General features: G+C 31.8%; 4 protein-coding genes, 1 long non-coding RNA gene and 1 pseudogene across 7 annotated transcripts; 2 read left to right on the top strand and 4 right to left on the bottom strand.

Moving 5' to 3' along the window:
• The first annotated feature begins 1,614 nt into the window (after positions 1 to 1,614).
• Positions 1,615 to 2,216, top strand: LOC112713078 (agamous-like MADS-box protein AGL61). The gene has a single exon (XM_025765835.3). It carries the CDS (start codon positions 1,622 to 1,624, stop codon positions 2,153 to 2,155), a length of 534 nt encoding a protein of 177 aa, XP_025621620.1. The 5' UTR covers positions 1,615 to 1,621; the 3' UTR covers positions 2,156 to 2,216.
• A 247-nt stretch (positions 2,217 to 2,463) lies between these two features.
• Positions 2,464 to 5,501, bottom strand: LOC112711883 (uncharacterized). 2 transcript variants are annotated; one of them, XM_025764613.2, is made up of 2 exons: positions 5,110 to 5,501; positions 2,464 to 4,390 (listed from the first exon to the last, which is right to left on the bottom strand). In XM_025764613.2, the coding sequence occupies exon 2, from the start codon at positions 4,325 to 4,327 to the stop codon at positions 2,732 to 2,734; it is 1,596 nt and encodes a 531-aa protein (XP_025620398.1). In that variant the 5' UTR covers positions 4,328 to 4,390; positions 5,110 to 5,501; the 3' UTR covers positions 2,464 to 2,731. The 2 variants fall into 2 exon arrangements, with proteins under 2 accessions (XP_025620398.1, XP_029145056.1); XM_029289223.2 differs by having other exon boundaries at positions 5,041 to 5,392.
• Positions 5,502 to 6,806: 1,305 nt separating this feature from the next.
• Positions 6,807 to 8,226, top strand: LOC112711882 (probable xyloglucan endotransglucosylase/hydrolase protein 10). Its single transcript, XM_025764612.3, has 4 exons — positions 6,807 to 7,135; positions 7,234 to 7,334; positions 7,434 to 7,627; positions 7,719 to 8,226. The coding sequence occupies exons 1-4, from the start codon at positions 6,946 to 6,948 to the stop codon at positions 8,119 to 8,121; spliced, it is 888 nt and encodes a 295-aa protein (XP_025620397.1). The 5' UTR covers positions 6,807 to 6,945; the 3' UTR covers positions 8,122 to 8,226.
• A 1,766-nt stretch (positions 8,227 to 9,992) lies between these two features.
• Positions 9,993 to 12,831, bottom strand: LOC112711875 (cysteine-rich receptor-like protein kinase 26; annotated as a pseudogene).
• Positions 12,832 to 18,048: 5,217 nt separating this feature from the next.
• Positions 18,049 to 19,083, bottom strand: LOC112711881 (uncharacterized). Its single transcript, XR_003157620.3, has 3 exons — positions 18,507 to 19,083; positions 18,358 to 18,409; positions 18,049 to 18,235 (listed from the first exon to the last, which is right to left on the bottom strand). It is a non-coding gene; the product is annotated as an uncharacterized lncRNA (long non-coding RNA).
• A 1,262-nt stretch (positions 19,084 to 20,345) lies between these two features.
• On the bottom strand, positions 20,346 to 23,584 carry LOC112711867 (cysteine-rich receptor-like protein kinase 26). 2 transcript variants are annotated; one of them, XM_029289222.2, is made up of 7 exons: positions 22,661 to 23,584; positions 22,245 to 22,376; positions 22,026 to 22,159; positions 21,726 to 21,936; positions 21,403 to 21,640; positions 21,009 to 21,159; positions 20,346 to 20,906 (listed from the first exon to the last, which is right to left on the bottom strand). In XM_029289222.2, the coding sequence occupies exons 1-7, from the start codon at positions 23,526 to 23,528 to the stop codon at positions 20,571 to 20,573; spliced, it is 2,070 nt and encodes a 689-aa protein (XP_029145055.1). In that variant the 5' UTR covers positions 23,529 to 23,584; the 3' UTR covers positions 20,346 to 20,570. The 2 variants fall into 2 exon arrangements, with proteins under 2 accessions (XP_029145055.1, XP_025620378.1); XM_025764593.2 differs by having other exon boundaries at positions 22,655 to 23,567.
• Between the last annotated feature and the right edge of the window lie 1,373 nt (positions 23,585 to 24,957).

Raw genomic sequence — 24,957 nt, 5'->3', positions numbered from 1 at the left:
AATAAAATTTAATTAATCTTTTTAAATTGATGCCGTCTCTCTTTATTAATACCAATTTTATTTTAAATATTGCAGCCGATGCAAATTTTAATTTTAAATCAATTTAATTACTATAAATGTCAGAATTGATATAAAAAAATTCTATTGGAGTTGCTCTTATGCCAACAGTATAATGAAGATAGCCATATAGAATTTTATGAATTTGGATTCTCTAAAGTTTAAATTTCACTTTAAAGAGTAAAATGTGATCTCTCACTATTAATTTTATAGGTGGGACCAAAAATAAATATGAAAGAAAAATTATTCAAGGGTAGAAGATCACACTTTACTTTCTAAAATGAAATTCAAACTTTAGAAAATTTAAATCCAAATTTTATTTATTATTTAATTCTTACTACCAAATAGATTTAAAATTTCAATCATCTCCTTCAAAAATATTATCTTAAAACCCAAAAGAGATCATATATTCATACCAAATATCAAAGTCAAAATTCATGCCTATTTTTTTCAAGTGTATTGAATATTATCAAAATGAAGGGAAAAAAAAGTTAATACTAGCCAAATCTGTTTGAAAAGACGACTATATTACGTGCACATTAAAATTAACCACCAAAGTCAATTACTAATATAAAATATATATTCGAATATAAACACATATTAAAAATAAATTAAATCATATATATATTTATACACAAATATATTGATAACTATTTTTAGTGACTAATTTTAGTGTACGAATAACATTTTTGTTAAAAAACATATATCATTCATATGGTCCTCAACGCATTTCACAATTTATCTATTTATGGTCATTTCTAGGAAAAAAAATCAACAAGCTCAAGCTTTGACTTATGATATAAAATACACGGTTGTCAATAATTGGATTCAAATTTCTATTTTATCTCTACTATGTAAATGATATTTCATTATTTCTCATAGTAAATATTACCCAAGACTTCTTCCTATTATTTGATAAGAAAAAAAAATTGAAGAATAAATACATAATTTTATGTGGTTAAGATTTCTCCCATCTTGACGATGACAATAATAGATAATGAATTATATATAATAGTCCCAATCTAATGTGATTATAGGAGTCCGATTAATTGATTCTATATCAAACTATATTTATTTTTTCTAAATTTTTCATGAATAGGTGAGAACGATCTATATGAGATAATTGATAAACCCCGTTTTTAATGGAGAAAGAGTTGCATTTTAGAATCTATTTCCACAATAATTAGGACATTATTATACATTGCATAAGTGTAATTCTCTACCAAATCATGAAATTAATTGTCCGTCACTTTTGGTATACACTGTTAAGAAAATGTCAAAACATTAATTTTTCGGCCGTCTATTGCAATCAAAATTTGTTTCCATTTTCTTACCCTTTTTTTTTCAAATTCAAAATTACATACACTTGGAAATATATATTTTATTGATAAAGGATCATGCTTAATTGATTTAGAATCTTAATTAGGACAAATTTGTAGGATTTCACTAGATTGAAGGATAAGTCATTAGTCAAAACATGAATTAATCTTCCTATAAATAGATGATATAATATAACATCGGAACCACAATTTTGTTAAGCAAGGCATAATAGTTTTCTATTTGCATGGAGATGTTGAAGCAGAAAAAGAAAACAACAGGGAGGAAGAGGATTGAGATCAAGAAGCTTGAGAAAGAAGCAAACAAGCAAGTCACCTTCTCAAAGCGGCGAGCCGGGATGTTTAAGAAAGCCAGTGAGCTATGCATATTATGCAATGCTCACGTTGCCATTATAGTGTTCTCGCCGGCCGACAAGTTGTTCTGCTTTGGAGAACCCAGCACGGAGGCTGTGGTGGAGCGGTACCTGAAAGGAGCGCCAGATTTTGAGCCAATGAAGTCCTCCGAAAGGAAGAAGCCGGTGTCATGCGAAGAGCATAACAGAAAATACGAAGAGGCGATGAAGGCGTTGGAGTTGGAAAAGAAGAACAAGGCTGATGTTGAAGGTTTTGCTAAGGTTTGGGGGAGAGGGGAATGGTGGAATGAAGAGATTCATGAGATGAGTGTTGAGCAGTTGGAGCAGTTTTTGGTAGCCATTTATGAATTGAGGAGTAGGCTTCTTCAAAGGGCTGCTGAAATCATGATGATGCATGGAATGTTATAGAATAATTCATCAACCCTGTTTTGATTTTCATCAAGAAGTTTTATCTTATTACTGCTTGCACAAATTTTCGTGAACAATATCAATTTAATTCAGTGTTCTTTTTTGTGTTTAATGTTTCAATTTGGTTCAAATGTTATGTTTACTTATTAGCAAGGATTGATGATGATATCTATATTAAGACTTAAATTTTAGGGTTCAAATAATTTATTTCAAGTTTTATTCCAAACAATTGAAAAAAGAATTAATAGATTCTCAATAATTTAATACTGAGATCTCAAATGATGTACATACCTTTTTACGATGTAATATGGTTCCTCAATCTAGCAAGATGTAATTATAGAAAGAATAACATGACAAGAAGTTAGCACAAAATGAAGGAAATCAAGAACAGCATAAACAAATTAGACATATCACACAAATGTCTAGTAAAACTAAGTTTGTAGCTCTGGATGTTTCTATTGACACATTTTCTGCTCAAGCAACGAGGTTCTAACAACTACGTGGGATCTGCAAAGTGCAATGCAAGCACCAGGTTCACAACAAAAACTCAAATAGCTATCTTCTTTTTTTGCCAATTTACTCTGCTGCTATTTCACCACCATTTTCTCCTTCATTTCTGAAATCTGGTAATGTATCAAGATCCGTTCGAAACTTCGCATCATCTGAGGAATCAATGCCATCAACTGAATCCGAAGTACCATTGGCAGATGACTCATCTGACATTTCATCCGTTTGGCTGTCACCTTTAAAAATCTCATCCTCGGAGCCAGAGTTACCTTCGTGGTTGTCACCCTCAGAGACATCAGAGATTTCATTTCTCGAACCGTTCCCAGTTTCATTCGATGCCAACAATCTTGCATTCTCTGACTCACCACTGCCTAGAGTTAAGGATTCTCCTGCAGATGCGTCTCCATTTTCGGTCTTAACAGTGGCTGTTGCATTGGAATCATGCAGGTTCTCTTCAGAGACTCTGTTTCTGTTATCACTCTGCACTAACCCATCTGTTTGGACTCTGTCATCACCGGAAATGGTTGTGTTCCTGGTAGAATTTTGAGAATGATCTGATTCAGATAGAATCACTGTCTTATTCTGATCAGATGAACTCAAAGTGTCGACACCAGCACCACTCAAGTTATTGCTTGCTTCTGTGGTCATATTTTTCATGTCACTGCTTGCTTCCAAGTGGTTGTTGGAGTTTGTTGTGGCCGTGTTGTTCAGATTTGAGCTATCCACTGGATTGGACAGAGTGTTGTTTCCACCCTCTATACCAGAAGTTGCATTTGAAGGATTGCGAGTCAGATCACCTTCTGTAACCTTCAAATCTGAATCCTTTTGATTGCTGTTGCTTTCATCTGAATAAGTCGCCTCATTTTCGGGTTTTGTTTTATTAGTGACTAAGTTTACATCAGAGTTTCCCAAACTCAATGCCTCAGTTTCAGTATTAGTTGTATGAGCATCATGAGTTACAGCACTAGAAGCATCATCTCCCTTGTAATGTTCCTCTCGAGCTTCACGGGTGTTGTGGTTTTCAACTAATTCCCCCTTTCCCTCACCCTCACCCTCGCCGTTTTCATTTTCCTTTTCATCAACTTCTTCTTTCTCTTTCTCTTTCTCTTCATCCACAAACTCTTCATCATGATCTGTACCCACCTCTGTTTTCTCTTGATCATTTTCATCTATCTCATCATCTCCTACTCCTCTTCCTTCATCTTCCATCTCTTCACTTTTGTTTTCATCTTCCTCCTGTTGTTCTTCGGCATCGAGCTTATTTTCTTCTTCCCTCTGATCTCTCACCTCATGCTTGTTGTCTTCACTTTCTTCAGTTTCATTCTTGCTTCCTTCATCGTCGTCTTCTTCATAAGTCGGTTCAGGTTTATTTACCACATCCTCTACAACATTTTCATCCTCCTCTTCTTCATCACGCTTTTCATTCCGATTTACTTCATCCTTAACTGGATGAAGGTCTTTCCTACCAAGTTTCAAAATCTGATTTGCCTGTGTTTGGACCAATAACTTTTCATCATTCTCATCATATTCCTTCTTCTTATCATGATTGTGCTTAACCTGGTAGATTAACCAGAAGCAAACACCAAGCAACAGAACAATTTGCAGAACATGTTTTACCCTGATGCCTTTGGATCTATTACTCCTACTTGGAAGCCGTTTCATCATGCTTTGCTTAACTAACTCGGAAACCCCTGATTCTGTCTTCTTCAAGCAGCTAGTGCAGGCCACCTATTTGATTGGAATATGGAAATGTATAATTAAAAAAATGGAAGCTATAATCATCAATGCAAAGATATTACAACGGAAAATAAATGCTTTTAACAAGATTAAATATATTAACCATTTGTATGTAGAAAAAGTGCTGAGCAGAGACATCATTAACCCCAAAAGTGAAATGAAACCAAACTAAAACACTATAGTACTATACCTTTTTTTCAGGACCTTCCCCAATTCCAGAAAACAGTGTCCAACAAAGCAATATATATAATTATATATATAGATTATAGAATATAACAGTTAATTTGGGCAAGTGGAAACAATACAATAGCTCATTTTGTCATTTGCTCAACATTTTGATGACGAAAATCTATGATTCACTCGACAAGAGAAAACAGAGAAGAAACCACAATCAAACCCTAGAAAAACCACCCCTAGAAGCATAATCCAATCCCTACCCAGAATCGTCAACATAAAATTATCAGATATAAGAAGCATATTTGTCATTCCCAGTAAAACCTCATTTTTTGGCACGAGAATACTCGAATGACCACACCATTTTGAAAACCCAAAAAAAAAAAGAAAAGGATGCAAATAGATAGAAGGTTCCTCACACTAACGATAGTAAGAAAGATTGAATTTTGACTTAAGAAGAAGCATACCCATGTCCCACAAGTGAGTGAAGTAAATCCTTGTTCTGAAAAAAAAATGAAGAGATAAGAAATGATTACCTGAATGAGCAGAAAGCAGTTTGAAGAAGAAGTGGAAAAGGGGTAAGGGTGAGGCTAAGACAAAAGAAAAAACATGTTTTTAAGGATTATTTATGTGCCAAGAAGGGAGTGAGTGGAAGACAGGAACCCCCAACAACACAACACGATCTAAAACTAGGAAGCTGTCTTGACCTTGAGTCTTCTTGACCACATCCACTATAGCTGTATAGCACCGTACACTTAGCCCAGCCACCACCACCATCATCACAATAGAAAGGATTGTGCCTTTCTTAATCGATAGTGTACTCTATTAAAAATCCTTAATTAGTAATTTACATTTTTATATTTGGGTGGGGCATATTTAAATTGCTTATGAAAATTAAGTTCAGAATCTAATAATTAATGTCATGCATATCTCATTTGAGAAGTAGCAAAAAGGAAAAGATGAGATAAAGTTGAAAATTTAAATTTAAATGAATCCACAAAATAAGTTTTTTTGTTTAGATTTTGGTGTGCATAACTATTTAAAATTTCCTATAAAAAGATGTCAAGTATTTGGGGGTCAAAAAGTATAATTATATGAAAAAATTTAGTGACTAGTTATTTTTGTGTTTTGTGATCAATACTTAATTATAAAAAAAAAATGAGCGATTTTTTATAATTAGATGTAATCTCACACTATAAAAAATATTATTGATAGCCAATTAATAGTTACAAAACACAAAAATTGTTGGTGCCTAGCACTCCTCTAATTATATTACATGTATTTGTAAAATATTTTCCATGCTGATAATTTATATCTTACAAAAACTAATCATTCTTTAAAACATATTCTCGTTAATACCAATTTCGTGATTAGTATATTGCTCCTTTTTTTGGTCTGGGTAATATTGCTCAGTTCAAGAATATAAATATTCCTTGACAACTAAAAGCCAACAAATTGAAGGAATTTATAGAGGGCTAGGACTCCCTAACTTTTGTTTTTTTTTTTTACCTCATAGGTCTCCATTTTTAATGTATACTTATTCGGATCATGCACAACGCCCAAACTAATCGACGAATGCTTGTCTTTTTATGGCTAGTTTAATCAAAAGTTGATGAAGTTATTTGAAAAACAACTTTGCAAACTGAAGGGTTATGTAAAGTTGTAACCAAAGATGTATAATAGCCTAATAATAATAATAAAAAAATAGAAAAATATTCTTTCAATCACACTTGAACAGGCTTGAGAATGGTAATATGAATTCAATTACATGATGAATAGAGAGTTAAAGTGTGGATATGGTTTATCAGATAAGTTATGAAACTAATACCGTAAATATATCCTGCAATATGTAACCAACTCATTAACGACACAGCAAAAAGAAAAAAAGGAATAATTTTTTTGAAGTCTTTAGAAGACGGGAAGCTTTATAATCAAGTATTCAGATTCTTCTGTAAACTTTCTGCTGAAAAGGCTTCTCTTGAGAAAGCACATGTATGCTTCCAAAGATTGGTATAGATAATTTTAATTCCCTGATCCTGATAATTTTCCTTGCCACAAGTTTAGTTGGAACATGGATAACAATATTCTTTGAATTCATCATTCATGTTCCTTGATTCACAGGTAACATTTTAAGATAGCTAATGTTGCAGTAGCCATCAATTTAATGTGCTAAGCCTCACTTTAAGAGTACCTCAAACATTTAATTATGTTGTAATGAGGATTTGGTTAAGTCCTAACTAGGAAGAATATGACAGCTGTAAATTCCTTTGCTTCTTTCTAAAGATATTCTTGATTGAACATATTCCTAATTGTCCCTTCCATGCAATACCTATATATATGTCTGGCTTCCTTCAATATCTTTAACAGAGACAATGAATAACTTGCAGATAGCACTCTTCTTCCTCATTGGGATTGTGTCCTCCATTTTGTTTCATATTTCAGTTGCATCTGTTGTTTCAACAGGAAACTTCAATAAGGACTTCTATGTTTTATGGTCACCTACCCATGTAAACACATCTGCTGATGGACACACTAGAACTTTGAAGCTTGATCAACAATCCGGTACCAATACTGCGCCATGCACGGTTTAAATCCAATTTCTAGCTGAATCATCAATATTCATGATCCTATCTTAACTATTGTGGTTTGAAATATTGTAGGGGCTGGTTTTGCTTCAAATCAGATGTTTTTGTTTGGACAAATTGACATGCAAATCAAACTAGTACCAGGTGATTCTGCAGGCACAGTATTAGCCTACTATGTAAGCAAACCCTTTAATCTTCCATTTTTGTACCTCCTCATTGTTTTGCATAGTAAAAGAACACACAGACATTTATACTACTTTGTTGATTTATTGCAGATGGCATCTGATCAACCAAATCGCGACGAGATTGACTTTGAGTTTCTAGGAAACATGTCTGAGCAGCCTTATATTCTTCAAACAAATATTTATGCAGATGGGTTTGGCAATAGAGAGGAGAGGATTTATCTATGGTTTGATCCTACAAAGGACTTCCATACTTACTCAGTGTTGTGGAATCTGCACCAGATTGTGTAAGGCTAAGCCTGCATTATTGCAAATTGTTAACCCTTTGAACATAGGCCAATAAAGCTGAGGATGTGAAATTGAATTGGGGTGTTGCAGGTTCATGGTGGATAGCATTCCAATAAGAGTGTACAGAAACCATGGTGACAAGGGAGTTCCATTTCCAAGAAGGCAACCAATGAGTCTAGAAGCAACTCTTTGGAATGGTGATAGCTGGGCAACAAGAGGAGGTCAAGACAAGATAGATTGGACAAAGGGTCCCTTCATAGCTTCATTCAGGAACTACAACATTGATGCTTGTGTGTGGAAAGGGAACCCAAGGTTCTGCAGAGTAGCTAGCCATGTTAATTGGTGGAACCTAAACAACTTCAGCACACTCACATCCCCACAAAGAAGGTGGTTCAAATGGGTCAGGAAATACCATATGATTTATGATTATTGCCAAGACAATGAGAGGTTCCAAAACAATCTTCCACAGGAATGGTCCCTTCCCAAGTATTGATAACCAGAAAAGAAACTTTATTACTGGTTTTGATACCAAAAAGTTGAAAAGAAACCCCTTGTTTCATGGAATTCTCATAAAAACTTAGTGTATGTTATTGATCCATTGATGCTTACTTGATGCGAACTACAATGTCACACAGTTAACGTTATATAAGGGGATCAATTAATCAATTAATCATAACATAACACTATTATATAAGGGAATAAAAGCAAATTAAGCAGCACTTGACAAAGTGCTTTGAGGAATTGTTTGTTTAATAGCAGAAATCGAGTAACAAATCTAACACTTATATATCTCTTATTATTACAACATTACAACAATGTGGACCAGCTAAACTCGTCCTTATTAGAAAGAATTGCTTTAAGAAATTGTGCTGGCCTCCTTATATAGATACAGCTAAAAATGAACCCAACAACAATAACAACAATAAATGAACTGCAGTACTTGATGCATTATTCGTCCCTGCAAAAAGCCAAAACCATAGTGATCCATTAGGACATTTAATGGATAATGAAGGATAACCAATTATCAATTGAAAAGTAAACTAAGCATAATGTCATAGCTCAAGTACCTTGTGGTGAAGGTGCTGATGATGGATTCAGAGATAGAGATGGTGGTTGTACCTCTGCTGAAAAAAACCAAAACATCAGTAACTAATAAGTGATTAACAAAAATAATCAAATATAGGAGGCAAAAGAAGGAACATCATAAGGTAAAGTTCCTTGAGGTAAAGGTGAAAGTGCTGGTGTTGAAGGGTCATAGAAGATTGAGGTGTTATATCTAAGAAAGCAACTTGCTCTAACGACTCCAGCACCAGCACCAATCTTATCATTTCAACAAGTTGGTAGCAATTGAATTGACTCAACCAAGCAATCATCACACTCTTTCTCAGACAAATCAGGAGTACACTGAACAACACCATATATGGTTATGTTCCTTGGACCTACCGAGGCACTTCCCACACCATATTTTCGACGAGAGTCACCAGATGCAGCTTTGCTTTTAAGATTTTCTAGCAAATTGTTTAGCACTTCATTGAACTTATCAACCTGAGTTTTGTTCTTTTCTTCAACACTATAGTACATAGGTAGCAATTCCTTGTGGCCGAAAATGGCACTATCCGAGTAACGCAACCAGTTGCCTCCTTGCTGTGTTGCAGAGTCCAATGGCATTTACTCTGTCTGTGTTTTGGCCATATGAGGAATTGTAGAAACCGTAGTTGATTTTTGTGTTGGAAGTGAGAGTGGACAAAAGGGTGTTAAGGTTTTTGGCATAGTTGCTATTTGCTCTAGAGTTAACTACAGTGTTACCACAAACTAGAGCAGTTGCATCTGCATGGACTTTAGATATGAAAATGATTATGATGAGGCAAGAAACTAAGGAAAGTAGCCTTACATAGAGAACATAAGACATTATGGTTTGTGTTTTTGGAATAACAGCTATCAATTGGTTTATTGAAGCTTTTAATATGAATAGTTGTAATCCAAGTTGCTACTTGCTAGCTGTTTATAAACGAAATTTATCCTCTTTAAATAATGAAACTCTTTCAGAGTATATCTGTTCAATTTGTGGAAAAATTCTATCAATGTTGCTGTTCTTGAGAGTTTTGCAAATACCAAGTCTTGGTTCCTATGACCCGGTACTTTCTTACAGAAGTGTACGTCACCACATGCTCATAAATGTATGTATATTAATTTAGTGGTTGCACATTTTGTTTTTTTTGTTCTCCCATTTTATGTTAACTATTTCCATGCTCTTTAGTTAACAAAACGTACACCATTATCATTTTTCAAAATTTTACTTAATATTTGTTTTTATCAAGACCTATAAATCTATCACAAAATTTGAGAATCTACTTATTGCTCAATTATTACAACAATAAGCTGGACCAGCTGAACTTGACGAGAATCCTAACTAGCCAACCTTGCTTTCCTTAATAGAAAATAAAGAACATTTTAGCGAGGATATAGCTCAGTAACGGAAGCCTCATTTTCTGATTCTTGAGCTGATTTACTTGTGGATTCACTTGTTCTTGTTGTTGTATTATTCTCAGCTGAATGTATGTCTGATAATGGAAGGCTTCTAGTTCTAGTAGTCCCCAGAAAAAATGCAGGTTCTGAAGGTGTTGGCATAGTTACAGAACAACTATCCAGCATCAATACAATAGAACTCATGTTTGGTCTATGCGCTAAATCTTCTTGAACACAAAGCAAGCCAATGTGGACGCATCTCATAACTTCATTTGGTGAAATATTGCTTAATGATGGATCTATGATATTTATAGCTGTTCTCTCCTTCCAATTTCTCCAAACCTGCAAGAATTTGATCAGTCACACACAGATGTTACATACATTATGTTTAAGATAACATAACCTTCTATATGAATATACAGAGGAGGAGGACTTACAAAGCTTAGTAGCTGCTCTATACTCTCCTCACTGCCATTCTCAATGTGCCTTTTGCCGCTCACAATTTCAAGGACTATTACACCAAAACTAAAAACATCTGACTTTGTTGAAAATTGTCAGTACATTGCATATTCGGGTGCCATATATCCATTGCATGTCAAGATTTTGAACATATGACATGATTCAAGAAAAAGTACTTGATGTTGATTCAGTTTTCTGTAAGTTTTTCAAAAAGTATTATGTAGTTTTAACATAATAGTCATAAAACTCAAGTCCTATAGATAGATAGTCAATTGATAGTTACTAAAGATGTCAATAATTAATAAGTTCTAGTATAATTCTAAATAAAACTTACTATATTCCCACAATTTGATTCGTATTTCCCTGAGTTTGATCCGTGCCAAACAGTTTTGCTAATCCAAAATCTGCTATCTTAGGATTCATATCATCATCTAAGAGGATATTACTTGTTTTGAGGTCACGATGTATAATACGAAATCTAGAATCTTCATGAAGATAAAGAAGAGCTCGAGCAACACCTTTAATGATTTTGTACCGGCTTGTCCAATTCAATTGTCGTCTCTTGATTGGATCTACATGTACACCATGACCATGAGCTTAAAAACTATACTTAACTTGAACTGATTTAGCGGGTAATAGTCCAATTATTATGGTGAACGTACCAAATATGAAGTAATCAAGACTTTTCTTAGGAACAAACTCATAAATAAGCAACCTTTCAATTCCTTCCAAACAAAAACCAAGGAACTTAACCAAATTTCGATGTTGAAGTTTGACCAATAAAAGCACTTCATTCTTAAATTCCGTAGCTCCTTGGCCAGAGTCCTTTGACAACCTTTTGACGGCAATCATTTGTCCATTGGAGAGCTGACCCTGAAAATATATCATATATGATATATGTGATTTTAGTTTTTAATTTTTTTTCTTGAGTCACTATGCATATATATCTTACATTCTTACCGTACTTAAATTTGACGTGTAAACTAATTAATAAAAGTAATATCTGTTAGAGTAAAATAGTGTGATCTTATACCTTATAAACTGCTCCAAATCCACCTTGTCCTAGTTTATTAGAATTTGAGAAATCACTTGTAGCAACTCGTATGGTATCAAAGTCGAACTGCAATGACTCGTTTATCGTAATTTCTTCTTCAACATCTTCAGTTTCACATGCATGGGATAGGAATCAACAGGGTAATGATGTAAGTAGTTTTTAAATTTGATAAGTGCATTCAAAATAAACCAAATTGAAAATAGTTCTAAGAGTAGCCTTACATGTGCTTTCAGAAAGTTTGCTTGGCCTTTTCACTTTTAAATAGACGCATATAGAACACATGATGAACACCAAAACAGTAACAGATGGCACTGCTACGACGATCACAGATCGCGATTTGGAAGTAGTAGTGTTGTTATTAGTAGTAGTAGTAGGCTGAAACTGAAAGAAACGGTATGTTTCAAACCTAATATGACATCTTGGAGTAAGAACTCTCCCACCTTTCTTCCCATCATTCAGAGTTACATCCACGATCCCCTCCAAACATTCGTCACACTTTTGGCTAGAAAGATCCGGCGTGCACTACACAAGCCCATATATGGTTTGAAAATCCGTACCAGTGACACTCCCCGCAGCATATTTGCGGCGAGAGTCACCGGTTGCACTCACGTTGTTTCTCAGATTTGACATCAAGCTTGCGCGTTCTTGTTTGAAAACTTCCACATCCGTTGCGTTGTCCATGTTAATCAAGTATTGCATAGGGGTATTGTCAACGTAGCCACTGCCGAAGATGGTGCGGTTTGAGTATTGGAGCATGCATTGATCGTACCAGCCTACAGCTTCTTTTTGGTTTGGGCAATGCTTCGGAAGAATGATTCTCGAATCGTTTAGACATCTTCTACAATCGCTTTGGTTAAGGTCTCCTTGGCAAAGCCCAACGGCGTTTACTTTGTCGTCGTTTTGGCCGTACGACAAGTTGTAGAAACCGTAGTCGATTTTTGTGTCGGAAGCGAGAGTGGAAAACAGGGTATGGAGGTTTTTATGCATGGTAGGTGCTGTTTTCTGTGTAGTTACCTTTCTCATTCTGACACTTGTAATATATGAAATCATATTGTTGGGCGTCGCATGTGATTAACATTAAGAGGAGACAACAAAGAGAAGAAAACAACCTACCTGATGTGATCATTCTTCTCTCACAACATTCACAAGTTACAAACCTAGCTGAGCTTGAATGATCAGATTAAAAATTGAGGCAAATTCATTCAAACTACTTCAATGCGTATGGTATGGGGATAGCGGCAGTTCTAAAAGTCGTGGATAATGTCTTTATTTTCTTCATGAATGACTTCAAGATAATAAGTATCAGGTACAACAAATTATACTCAGTCACCTTCTTTGCGGTGGATTTCAATTGCTTAACCATTGATTAGTCAACCACAAAGTGGGTAAAGACCCAAGACTAATAGAAAAAATTTGTTAAAAAGTAACTAAGATTTAAACTTGCACAACTAAGATAAATTAATTTTATATATGAAAAATTATTTAATAAAATAGTGTTAAAAATTAATCTTAAATTTAAATAAAATTATATACATTTTATTATTTAATAAAATTTATTATCTAATACACATATTTAATAAACTTAAATATTATCAGGTAAGAATAAATATAATACAAATATAAATGTTGAGTTAAGTTTGATTTTGAGTCTTATAAATGATAACAAATATTTCTTGGATTAAAACCCAAATTTATTTAATGTATATGTTAAGTAATGCATGCCTATTTACAGCACAAGTTAATGTTGCATCAGCAACTTCATATGTCACAGCTCTAAAGCAACATCCAATTATATTTTAATGAACAACAAATCAATTCCCATCTTCCCATGAGCTAAGAGAGAGGACACTGAATGCTAATGGTTGCAACAAAAAAAAAAACAAAAAAGATATTTGGTACTATTATGAGACAGTTGGAGGGCACAAGGACACAAACAACATACAAGATCAATACCACCACACAAAAGACATCAGTGAAGTAATATTTATAAAGTTAGGTAGAGCAAAATAAAATTAAAAAACAATGGACAACAATTGTAATGGCAAAAAAATGAAAATACTTTACATGTTAAGAAAAACAGAAATTGGTAGATAGACCTCCAACAAATAGCATTAGTGGAGTAGGATGAAAAAAGATTGCATGCCAATGAAAATAGCTTTTACGGGTTGATGGTATAAGAAATTAGAAGAGGTAAGAACAAATTAGAAGAGCAAGTTGATTTTATAAAAAATGCCTCACTTCAACATTTGAAAGCAAGAAAAATAGAGTGATACATCATCTCAAAACACTTGAGCTGAAATCATTTTTCTTTAATTTGTGCTTTATTTTAAATTTTTTTTGCTACGGCTATCTAATGTCATCTTTCTGTATTTGAGAAAAAGGCTTATGAATGTGAGTTGAAAAAGCCACAAGAGAAGAGACAAGAGAGATGCATGAAAAAACTAAAGAAATATTTCTATGTAATATAGTTTTGTTGAACTAAGGTTTAGTTCCCCTTGCCAAGTTGGGATAGCATGCATTTGGTGGTAGATTGAATCTGCAGGATACATGCTAACCTCATTCTCTTCTTTCCTTCTTTGTTTTTATTTGGTTTTAGAGATAAAACAAAAAAAATTTCCTGCATAATTAACTTTCGCAAAAACAGAACATTAGAACTTCAATTTTGAGTTAACTTGATTCAACTACTTCTCAAGTTCAAGCAGTTCCATCAATAAATATAATGTTTCACTAACTAAAAATAATATCTATTTTTTCATGAATCATGATATCATTTCAACCGGAGATGAGTTTAGCAAGCAAATAATAATAATAATAAAAGTTACATACAAATAAAAAAATACAGAAGTTCAATCTCAAAATAGTACTACTTTCACTACTAATCTATTCTTACTATATAAAAGTAGGTATATAGATTTATTCACATTACTTTTAAGTTATTTCTCTTCTTCTACTAATGTCATGTCAGTACTATCGCTTACTTGGCAAAATTTTATAATCCATCACTCAAATTTTGCCAAATCAATTTTTTTTTCAAATAAAAAAAAACACAAAAAACAACTAAAAAATACAATAAAAACCAACAACTTAACTTTTTCCAAATCAATCCTTATTTCTAAAACAACAAAAACACAAATTAGCATTTACCCAAAAAAAAGGTCTGAAAACCAAAGAGCTCTTATTACCTTTCTCATATTTCTCGAAACCCTCTTCCTCTTAGCACCTCTCCGTATCAAGATCATATTTCCTTCATCCTCTTCCGGTCCCATGACCCATTATTTTTTTCTCAAAACAAATTGTCCATCACGATGTCCATCTCCAGGAGAGCCGCATTGCATAAATTGCAGAAACCAGGACAAACTCCATTCTTTCTGTTGCAATTTTTCTGTTGGAGTTCGATTTTGAGTCTCAGACCAACGTCACCATTCGGCGCCGCCAACGTAGAAAATTCGTCCCAGGTATCTTCCTAAAGATTTTCAACTTTGTCGTTTACTCTTCTCATTCTGTTGTTCAATATCATTTTCAATAGCCCTATTTATTTGTTATAAATAATAACATTTTAATTGTGAACTCATTGCAAGTAGCACATGTCTATGTATTCCTCTTTTTTAAACGGTTATGTCCAACAGTCACAACCAAAATTAGGTTTACCTACATTACTTCTAAGTTATTTCTCTTCTTCTACTAACGACATGTCAGCACCATTGCTTACTTGGCAAAATTTTAGAATCCACCACTCAAATCTTGCCAAATCTATCTATCTATCTATTTATCTATTATAAAAGCTGATACCAATTCTCTCCACAATGAGTTTAAGCCATCTTTTCTTTGCTAATGATGCCACGTTAGCAATTCTAATGACTTGGCAAAAGATGAAAATCAACCGATCACTATTTAGTAAAATAAAATATTTTTAAAAAATTAAAACAAAAAACTCTTATCTATTATTATTCAATTGAAACATCAAGTACTAATTAAATGTAATAAACATACATTAAAAGTGCATAATAATAATAATTATAAAAAATTTCAGTTACCAATATTTAAATTTTATAACTTATACATATTAAGACTCTTACTATTCTTCATTTCTTAATCTCTCATACTAATTGTAAAAGATTTCTTAAATTTAATATAACATTTTAATTTACAAACAAACAAAAAACGTAAAAAAAAAAGACAAAGTGTAGCAATTAATGCAAAACGAAAAAATGAAAATGCAGTTTTATATAACTCTAATATAAATAACCTATGTCTTTCTTAAAAATAAATAAATTCAAAATATATTTATAATATGTTCTCTAACATATTTTTAATATAACATTTATTAAAATACACTATATAGTATAAATAATCTATCTCTCTGTGCATTGCGCAGGTCTCACATCAACCAATCACTATTTAGTAAAATATTTTAAAAAAATTAAAACAAAACACTCTTATCTATTATTATTCAAGTACTAATTAAATGCAATAAACATACATTAAAAAAGTCATAATAATAATTATTATAAAAATTTTCAATTACAAATATTCAAATTCTACAACTTATACATATTAAGACTCTTACTACTCTTCATTTCTTAATCTCTCATACTAATTGTAAAAAATTTCTTAAATTTAATTTAACATTTTTATAATATATAAAACCTGATACTAACTTTCTCCACAATGAGTTTAAACCATCTTTTCTTTGCTAATGATGCCATATCAGCAATTCTAATGACTTGGCAAAAGATGAAAATCAACCAATCATTATTTAGTAAAATATTTTAAAAAAATTAAAACAAAAAACTCTTATCTATTATTATTCAATTGAAACATCAAGTACTAATTAAATGTAATAAACATACATTAAAAGTGTTATAATAATAATTATTATAAAAAATTTCAGTTACAAATATTTAAATTCTACAACTTATACATATTAAGACTCTTACCACTCTTCATTTCTTAGGGCTTGTTTGGGTGAACTTCTAAGAAAAGATATTTTTTCGAGTTATCTTTTTTTAAAAGATCTTATAGAGAAGTAAAAGTAATTTTATGTTTGGATATCTCATGTAAAAAGGTCTTTTTATCTCTCAATTATGTTTGGGTATAACAATATAAAAGTACTTTTTTGTTTATTTATTACATGAAAAACATCTTTTTTTAAGGAAAAAAGATCTTTTAAAAAAAGATGTAAATTACAGCTTCTCAAAAAAGATCTTTTTTTGATTTTACTAGTGCTTTTACTCTTACTACTAGAAATTTGCCAAACACGTTAAAAAATAAAAAAAGATCTTTTTTCAAGGAAAAAAGATGTTTTTCATGTAATAAATAAACAAAAAAGTACTTTTATATTGTTATACCCAAACATAATTGAGAGATAAAAAGACCTTTTTACATGAGATATCCAAACATAAAATTACTTTTACTTCTCTATAAGATCTTTTAAAAAAAGATAACTCGAAAAAAGATCTTTTCTTAGAAGCTCACCCAAACAAGCCCTTAATCTCTCATACTAATTGTCAAAAATTTCTTAATTTTAGTTTAACATTTTTATATGTTTTTCATTCTCATTCATTCATTTTTTTTAATTATTTACAAAAAGAAACGCAAAAAAGACAAAGTGTAGCAATTAATGTAAATCGAAAAATGAAAAAAAAATAAAAATACAATTTTATATAACTCTAATATAAATAATCTATGTCTTTTTAAAAAAAATAAATTCAAAATCTATTTATAATATTTTTTCTAAAATATTTTTAATATAATATTTATTAAAATCTATTTATAATATAAGTAATCTACCTCTTTGTACATTGCGCGGGTCTCACTCTAGTTACTACTAATAATAAAAACTAAATCAATCAAATAAATCCAAAACACTACCTTATCATTTAGTAATAATAAAGAGATAATTTTTAATATCAAAGACACTTAAAATATCATAAAAGTTTATTTTATTCATGGCGAATTGAAAAGATATGGCAAATATGTAAGAGATAGACAAAATAATAACAACAACAATAAGATAAAAAGAGAAAAGGTATTAGAAAATCTAACAAAACACTATCGAGTAATAATTGACTAGAAAATTAAATTCTAACCATATCAATGTATAAGAATTCATTGCTTACAAACAATCATAATATTAATCAACACGCAGTGGCGGAGCACATAGGAAAAAAGAGGGTAATGATCATTTTAATTTTAATTTTTTATATATATATAAATTATATGTAAATTTCAGTTTAATTTATTTAAAATTTTATTTTAATCTTATTTTATTGTGTAAATATTTTTTATTTCCTCTAATATTTCGTCTAGTTCCGCACTTATCAACACGCATGACTCGAACAACAACAATAACAATTTATATGCAACAACCAATTTTAATGGCTAAAGATAAAAGATTCAGCAACAATATCTAGTGTCATAATAAAAAACAAAAAATTATACCCATAAAAAAATTTGTAACATATAAATACTCAATAATACTAATATCAATACTAATAACGACTCGTCCTTATTAGAAAGAATTGCTTCAAAAAATTGTGCTGGCCTCCTTATATAGATACAGCTAAAAATGAACCCAACAACAATAATAACAATAAATGAACTGCAGTAGTTGATGCATTATTTGTCCCTGCAAAAAGCCAAAAAGCCAAAACCATAGTGATCCATTAGGACATTTATTTAATGGATAATGAAGGATAACCAATTATCAATTGAAAAAATAAACTAAGCATAAAGTCATAGCTCAAGTACCTTGTGGTGAAGGTGCTGATGATGGATTCAAAGATAGAGATGGTGATTGTACCTTGGTTGAAAAAAAACAAAACATCAGTAACTAATAAGTGAAAACAAAAATAATCAAATATGGGAGGCAAAAGAAGGAACATCATAAGGTAAAGTACCTTGAGGTAAAGGTGAAAGTGCTGGTGTTGAAGGGTCATAGAAGATTGAGGTGTTATATCTAAGAAAGCAACTTGTTCTAACGACTCCAGCACCAATCTTCTTTCTCAGACAAATCAGTAAACTGAACAACACCATATATGGTTATGTTCCTTGGACCTACCGAGGCATTTTCAAGTGGCTTATAAAAAGGAAGGAAAGTAGGCTTATAAAAGGAAGAGACATTGTGGCTGATTCAAGTGGCTCAACTATTTTCAAGTTGCTAGATTTTTATAGACGAAATTTTCTTGTTATTTTATTGAAAAGATGGTTTTGTCTAAATAGTTTGGACATGAGGAAAGAAGATGATAATTTAATCCATTAGAAGGGTAAATCAAATAGAAGATAGATATGTGGCGAAAAATAGAAAATAACCAAAGATCATACAAGAGTTGGTGAAAAAAGATTTACGTGTAAATAGTTTTACTGTAAAAATATAGATGATAAGACTTAATGACATCATTTGATCTATGTAACCAATACTATTTAGTGGAATAAAATTTTGTTGTTATGGTTGTTGTATTGTTTTAACAAGAGAAGACTTGTGCCCTCTTAACTTACAAGGTGACATAATAGTAATTGTAACAAAAAAGTACTCCATTCCATTCGATAGATCTTTATTTGAGTTGGATTTTAGCGTGTATCATGGGGTGGGAATATAATGACACTGCCTATATAGACTTTCCAAATAGACTCTTCTCAGAATAATGCAATGCAAGTTCCATGAATGTACCTGGGTTCACACCTTATACCATATTTAAAGGAAGTCTTTCTGTGTTGTAGAGTTGGTCACACACGTCTGGAATGCCTGATGAACCCTCCTTATTGGTTGGTTCGTTATGCATGGCAAGCCTTGTCACTAATTACTATCTTCAATTTCCAAATCAACTTTGATCAAGCTCTATGAAGTGGTCCATGCTATTAAAATTCAAATTATGACAATCAGCAATGGGTGCGTCCAATACAGAATTAAAACCCTGTGCGTGTTATACATGCCAAATTACCAATCCACACTAAAATGTTGAAATTGGTGACTTTTTATTTTCATTTTTTCTTAGATTCTATTATTCAATTTAATTGTCATCTACCTAAATATAATTAACCATTGCATATACAGATAGAGTTTTTTTTTTAAAAATGATAGGCTTTTTTCCCTTTTCTGGTCTCCCATCTTCCAAGTAAACTAAGTCAATGTATTTTTGTTTCTTCAAGGAATAAAAGAATATTTTTATTATTAGACAGTTAGTTATTCAAAAATCAGTCATAATATATTTTTATATAAATACATGTATAATTTAACTCATTTTTAATACGTGTTTTATATTTTAATATATATTCTATACTGATAGTTAATTTTAATGACTAATTTTAATATACATCTAGTACATTATATTTTATTTAGTTTTGTTAATTAGCTTAGAACTTAGTAACACTTAAATACAAAATACCTCGTGGAATCAACTTGAAACTATTTTTCTTGTAATAACTTTTCATTTTAACGGAAGAATGTCCAACAATTACAGAGAATTTAATTATTAGTATATGTCATAAACTTGTTTTAACTTAATGACAAATTTCCTTAACTTTCATAATAAGGGAGAAAATTTTGGTAATCCTAGAGAGACAAAAAAATTCTCAACATTTTTTTTATTTAACATTTATTAATTATAATTTTTGTCTAATTATTTTTTGTTATCAAACATTTTCGAAAAAAAAAATAAACCTTCTTATTTTCATATCGTCATATACTTTTGTTTGCTCAACAAATTACCCCTTCTAAATTAACAACATATAGCAGGAAATAATATATAACTGAGGATTTATGTAACATAATCTGATTTAAACATAAAGAAATTCGTGTTCTGATCCTATATTTTGTATCAGTTTTCACACTTAAATTAGTAAAATTAAAAATGGAAATTATGCTTTTCCAAAGCTTGCTGATCCTGCATGTATACACATACACCATAAATGTAACAGAAAAATAAAATTCTCAACGTCAATGACTTCAATACCAGAACCAAATTTTAGCGAGGATATAGCTCAGTAATGGAAGCTTCATTTTCTGATTCTTGAGCTGATTTATTACTTGATGAATTATTCCCCCCTGATTGTATATCTGATAATGGACGGCTTCTAGTTCTACTCCCCACAAAAAATGCAGGTTCTGAAGGTGTTGGCAGAGTCACAGAATAACTATTCAGCATTAATACAATAGAACCCATGTTTGGCCTATCTGCTAAATTTTCTTGAACACAAAGTAAACCAATGTGGACGCATCTCATAATTTCATTTGGTGAAATGTTGCTTAATGATGGATCTGCAATATTTATAGCTGTTCCTTCCCTCCAATTTTTCCATACCTGAAAGAATTTGGCCAGTCACATAAGTTACATATATTATTAATGTTTTAAGTGTTAAGATAAAATAACTTTCTATATGCAATAGAGAGCAGGAGGACTTACAAAGCTTATTAGCTGTTCTTCACTCTCCCCATTGCCATTCCCAATGTGTCTTTTGCCGCTCAAAATTTCAAGCACTATTACACCAAAACTAAATACATCTGACTTCGTTGAAAATTGTCCATACATTGCATATTCGGGTGCCATATATCCACTGTATGTCAATATTTTAAACATAACTGATAATTATATTTTTTCGTCACATAATTTTTTGCTCTTTAATGCAATTATTAAGGCCAATAATATGAATAAAGAACTTACTTGATGTTGATTGAATTTTTCATAAGTTTTTCAAAGAGAATATGTTTTAACATAATCATCATCAAACTAAAACTCAAAACATGCCAGAACATATATAATTAATAATGAATAAGTTTTAGCATATTCTAAAACTTACTAGGTTCCGGCAATTTGATTAGTATTTCCTTGAGTTTGATCTCTGTCAAACAATCTTGCCAATCCAAAATCTGCTATCTTAGGATTCATGTTATCATCTAGGAGGATATTACTTGCTTTAAGATCCCGATGTATAATGCGCAATCTAGAATCTTCGTGAAGATAAAGAAGAGCTCGAGCAACACCTTCAATGATTTTATATCGGCTTACCCAATTCAGTTGATTTCTCTTGATAGGATCTGCAGGGAGACCATAGCCATGAGTGAAAACTATATATAACATGAATTGATGTGGTGAGTAATAGTCCAATTATTACAAACCTACCAAATATGAAGTAATCAAGACTTTTGTTAGGGACGAATTCATAAACAAGTAATCTTTCAGTTCCTTCCAAACAAAAACCAAGAAGTTTAACTAAATTTCGATGTTGAAGCTTGACCAATAAAAGCACTTCATTCTTAAATTCCGTAGCTCCTTGTCCTGAGTCCCTTGACAACCTTTTGACAGCAATCATTTGTCCATTGGAGAGTCTCCCCTGAAATTTTAACATCATACGTGAATTTTAGTTCTTTCTTGGGCAAGTTACTGTCTCTTTAATTTAAATTAGACGGATAATAAACTAACCTTATAAACAGCTCCAAATCCACCTTGTCCTAGTTTATTAGAATTCGAGAAATCATCTGTAGCAACTCGTATGGTATCAAAGTCAAATTGCAATGACTCATTGGTTATAATCTCTTGTTCAACACCTTCATCAGCTTCACATGCATGGGAATAATCAACAGGGTTAAGGTTTCCAAATTTGATTAGTGCAGTCAAATTAAATTAAAGTAAAAGCCTTACATGAATTGCTTTCAGAAGTCCTCCTTGGCTTTCTTACTCTTAATAAATAGATGCATACAGAACCGATGAGCACGGAAACAATAACAGTTGGCACTGCTACGAAGATGACAATTCGCGATGTGTTGGTCTTTCCTGCATCCAACGGATTATTATTTTGTAAGATAATTTGTTTTGGGTGTGATTGATTCAATTGTAAGCAACAAGGCGGAAAAAATTCAAAATTCTTCATAATGCAATTCTAATCACTCCATCAAATTCATTAATCTCTAAAAATATCTATCATATGAAAAATAACAAAATTATATTTTGTAATGGCATACTTTTTATTTTTTAATATTTATACTAAAATAATTTAAAAGGTAAGTATTAATGAACACACAGAGACTACGCCATATAAATCAATAGTTGACCTTGACCTTGACCATCCGAAGATGAAGTATGGGTGGAGGAGGAATGCGGTGGCGGCGACAACGATGACGGAGGCGGTGCATTATGAGCGGTAGTAGGCTGAAAGAAGGGGTAAACTTCATATCTAATGTAACAACTTGGAGTAAGAACCCTCCCACCTCTCTTCCCATCACAACAAGCCGGAATATCTGAGACATGCCCCTCCAAGCATTGATCACACTCTAGGCTAGACAGATCCGGCGTGCACTGCGCAACTCCATATATGTTTTGAAAGTCCGTACTGTTGACGCTCGCCGCCGCGTATTTCTGGCGAGAGTCGCCGGCAATGGCCTTGTCTATTAGGTTTGACATTAAGCTCTTGAGGTTTTGATTAAACACGGGCAAGTCCGTGGCGTTCTGGGGGTTCCACAGGTAAATCTTAGGGGAATCATCGACGTGGTGGTTGCCGAAGATGGTGCGGTTAGAGTAGCGGAGCATGCAGGTGTCGTACCAGCCTATGGCTTCCTTCTGGTTTGGACAAAGCTGTGTGAGAAGGGTTATGGAATTGTTGAGGCAGCGACGACAATCGTTTTGGTTAAGGTCTCCTTGGCAGAGCCCAACGGCGTTTACTTTGTTGTCGTCTTGGCCGTACGAGAAGTTGTAGTAACCGTAGTCGATTTGAGTGTTGGAAATGAGAGTGGAGAGAAGGGTGTTGAGGTTTTTGTGGTAGGTGCTGTTTGCTGTGTAGTTTCCTTTTCCGTTGTCACAGGAGTACGATCGGAAACCATCTTCTTGTGCGTAGCAGCAGCTTTGAGTAGATATGATTAACAAACAAAGGAGGCAACAAAAAATGGAAAACAAACTACTAGTTCTATTTGTGATCATCCTCATTCTCATTAAAATTGAATTGTTGTTCTCTCATAATAATAGAACAAGCTAAGTACGTAACAAGTGAAGGGTATTTAGTCATCAGTCATTTTAATTTGGTGGAAACTCAGGTGCAGTCGACTTTACATGAAGTTGATAACTGAGAACCGTTAGATGAAAATTTAGTCAAATCGGTCAAATTATCTAACAGCTCTCAACTATCAACTTCACGTGAAGTTGACTGCACCTGAGTTTCCACCTTTTAATTTTTATAGAAATTTAAAGTTTAACTTAAATTGATTCTTATGGCCTCAATTCGATCCCAAAATTTATAATAGTAATTCATGTTAATATCTGAGTTGATTTCATAACGACATATTAATTTTGCACGTTAATTTATTAATATTTAAATTTTTTGTCTAGATTTTATATGACTAAAATCTATTAAACCTACAATAATAATAACAAGTTCAATTTTAAATTTTTTTTATTTTCGGAGCAACAATAAAATTTTTGAAACTCTAATAAATTTTGATCACATAAAATTTACGTAAAAAATACAAATTACAATATATTAATATATCTAATCAATACGTTATTAACACATTATCAACATATTTAGATAAATTTTAGGATTTAATTTAATTTTATTAAACTTTTAAATATCAAATTAAAAAAAATCTTTAACATATTTAGATAAATTTTAGGATTTAATTTTATTTTATTAAACTTTTAAATATCAAATTAAAAAAAAATCTTTTAGAGTGACAGTGTTAATAAAATAATATTTTAATTATTTTTAAATTTATTTAATAATATATTTTTTAAGATAATATAATTTTAAAAGAGTCATATTTCATATTGAATAATGAATATTAATCCTATTTTTATTATATGCATTTATTTTGCATTGTAGATTGGTGCGAAACTGAAATATTAGTCAACATAACTTTCTGCGACGACGACTCTATTCTCGAGTCTCAAAGGTGGGCAACTGTTTTGGTAAGATTATTATTAATTAATGGCTGACAGATATGCAAAAAGGTAGATCCAAATCAAAGAAGGCATCGGAGAAGAAGGAAACAGTCCAATGTCCATATTTTCCACGTACATACTCAAGTGTATATATTCCACGTACGACGACAAAAATTATATAATATAATTCATTTAATTCTATGTTTTCATACTTATTAAACTTTAACGTTTATACATCTATCAAAATAATTTTATGCAAAAGACGCGGCTGTGATTGGTGGATAGCGACGCCAAAAACTACGTGGAAACGATAGATTTATAGAAAGAGATATTTGATTGTTTTTAAGTGAATAAAAATAGATTATATTTTTTATAAATTATTTTTATTATATATTATAAATATGATTAGGATAAATTTAGTTAAAATTTTTTAAATTTTAAACTATAATTTTTAAATTTATATTTATTTATAAAATTTAAATTA

The sequence above is a fragment of the Arachis hypogaea genome, chromosome 9 (assembly GCF_003086295.3).
Source record: "Arachis hypogaea cultivar Tifrunner chromosome 9, arahy.Tifrunner.gnm2.J5K5, whole genome shotgun sequence".
Classification (NCBI taxonomy): Eukaryota; Viridiplantae; Streptophyta; class Magnoliopsida; order Fabales; family Fabaceae; genus Arachis; species Arachis hypogaea.
This window is presented reverse-complemented; position numbering and strand designations above follow the sequence as displayed.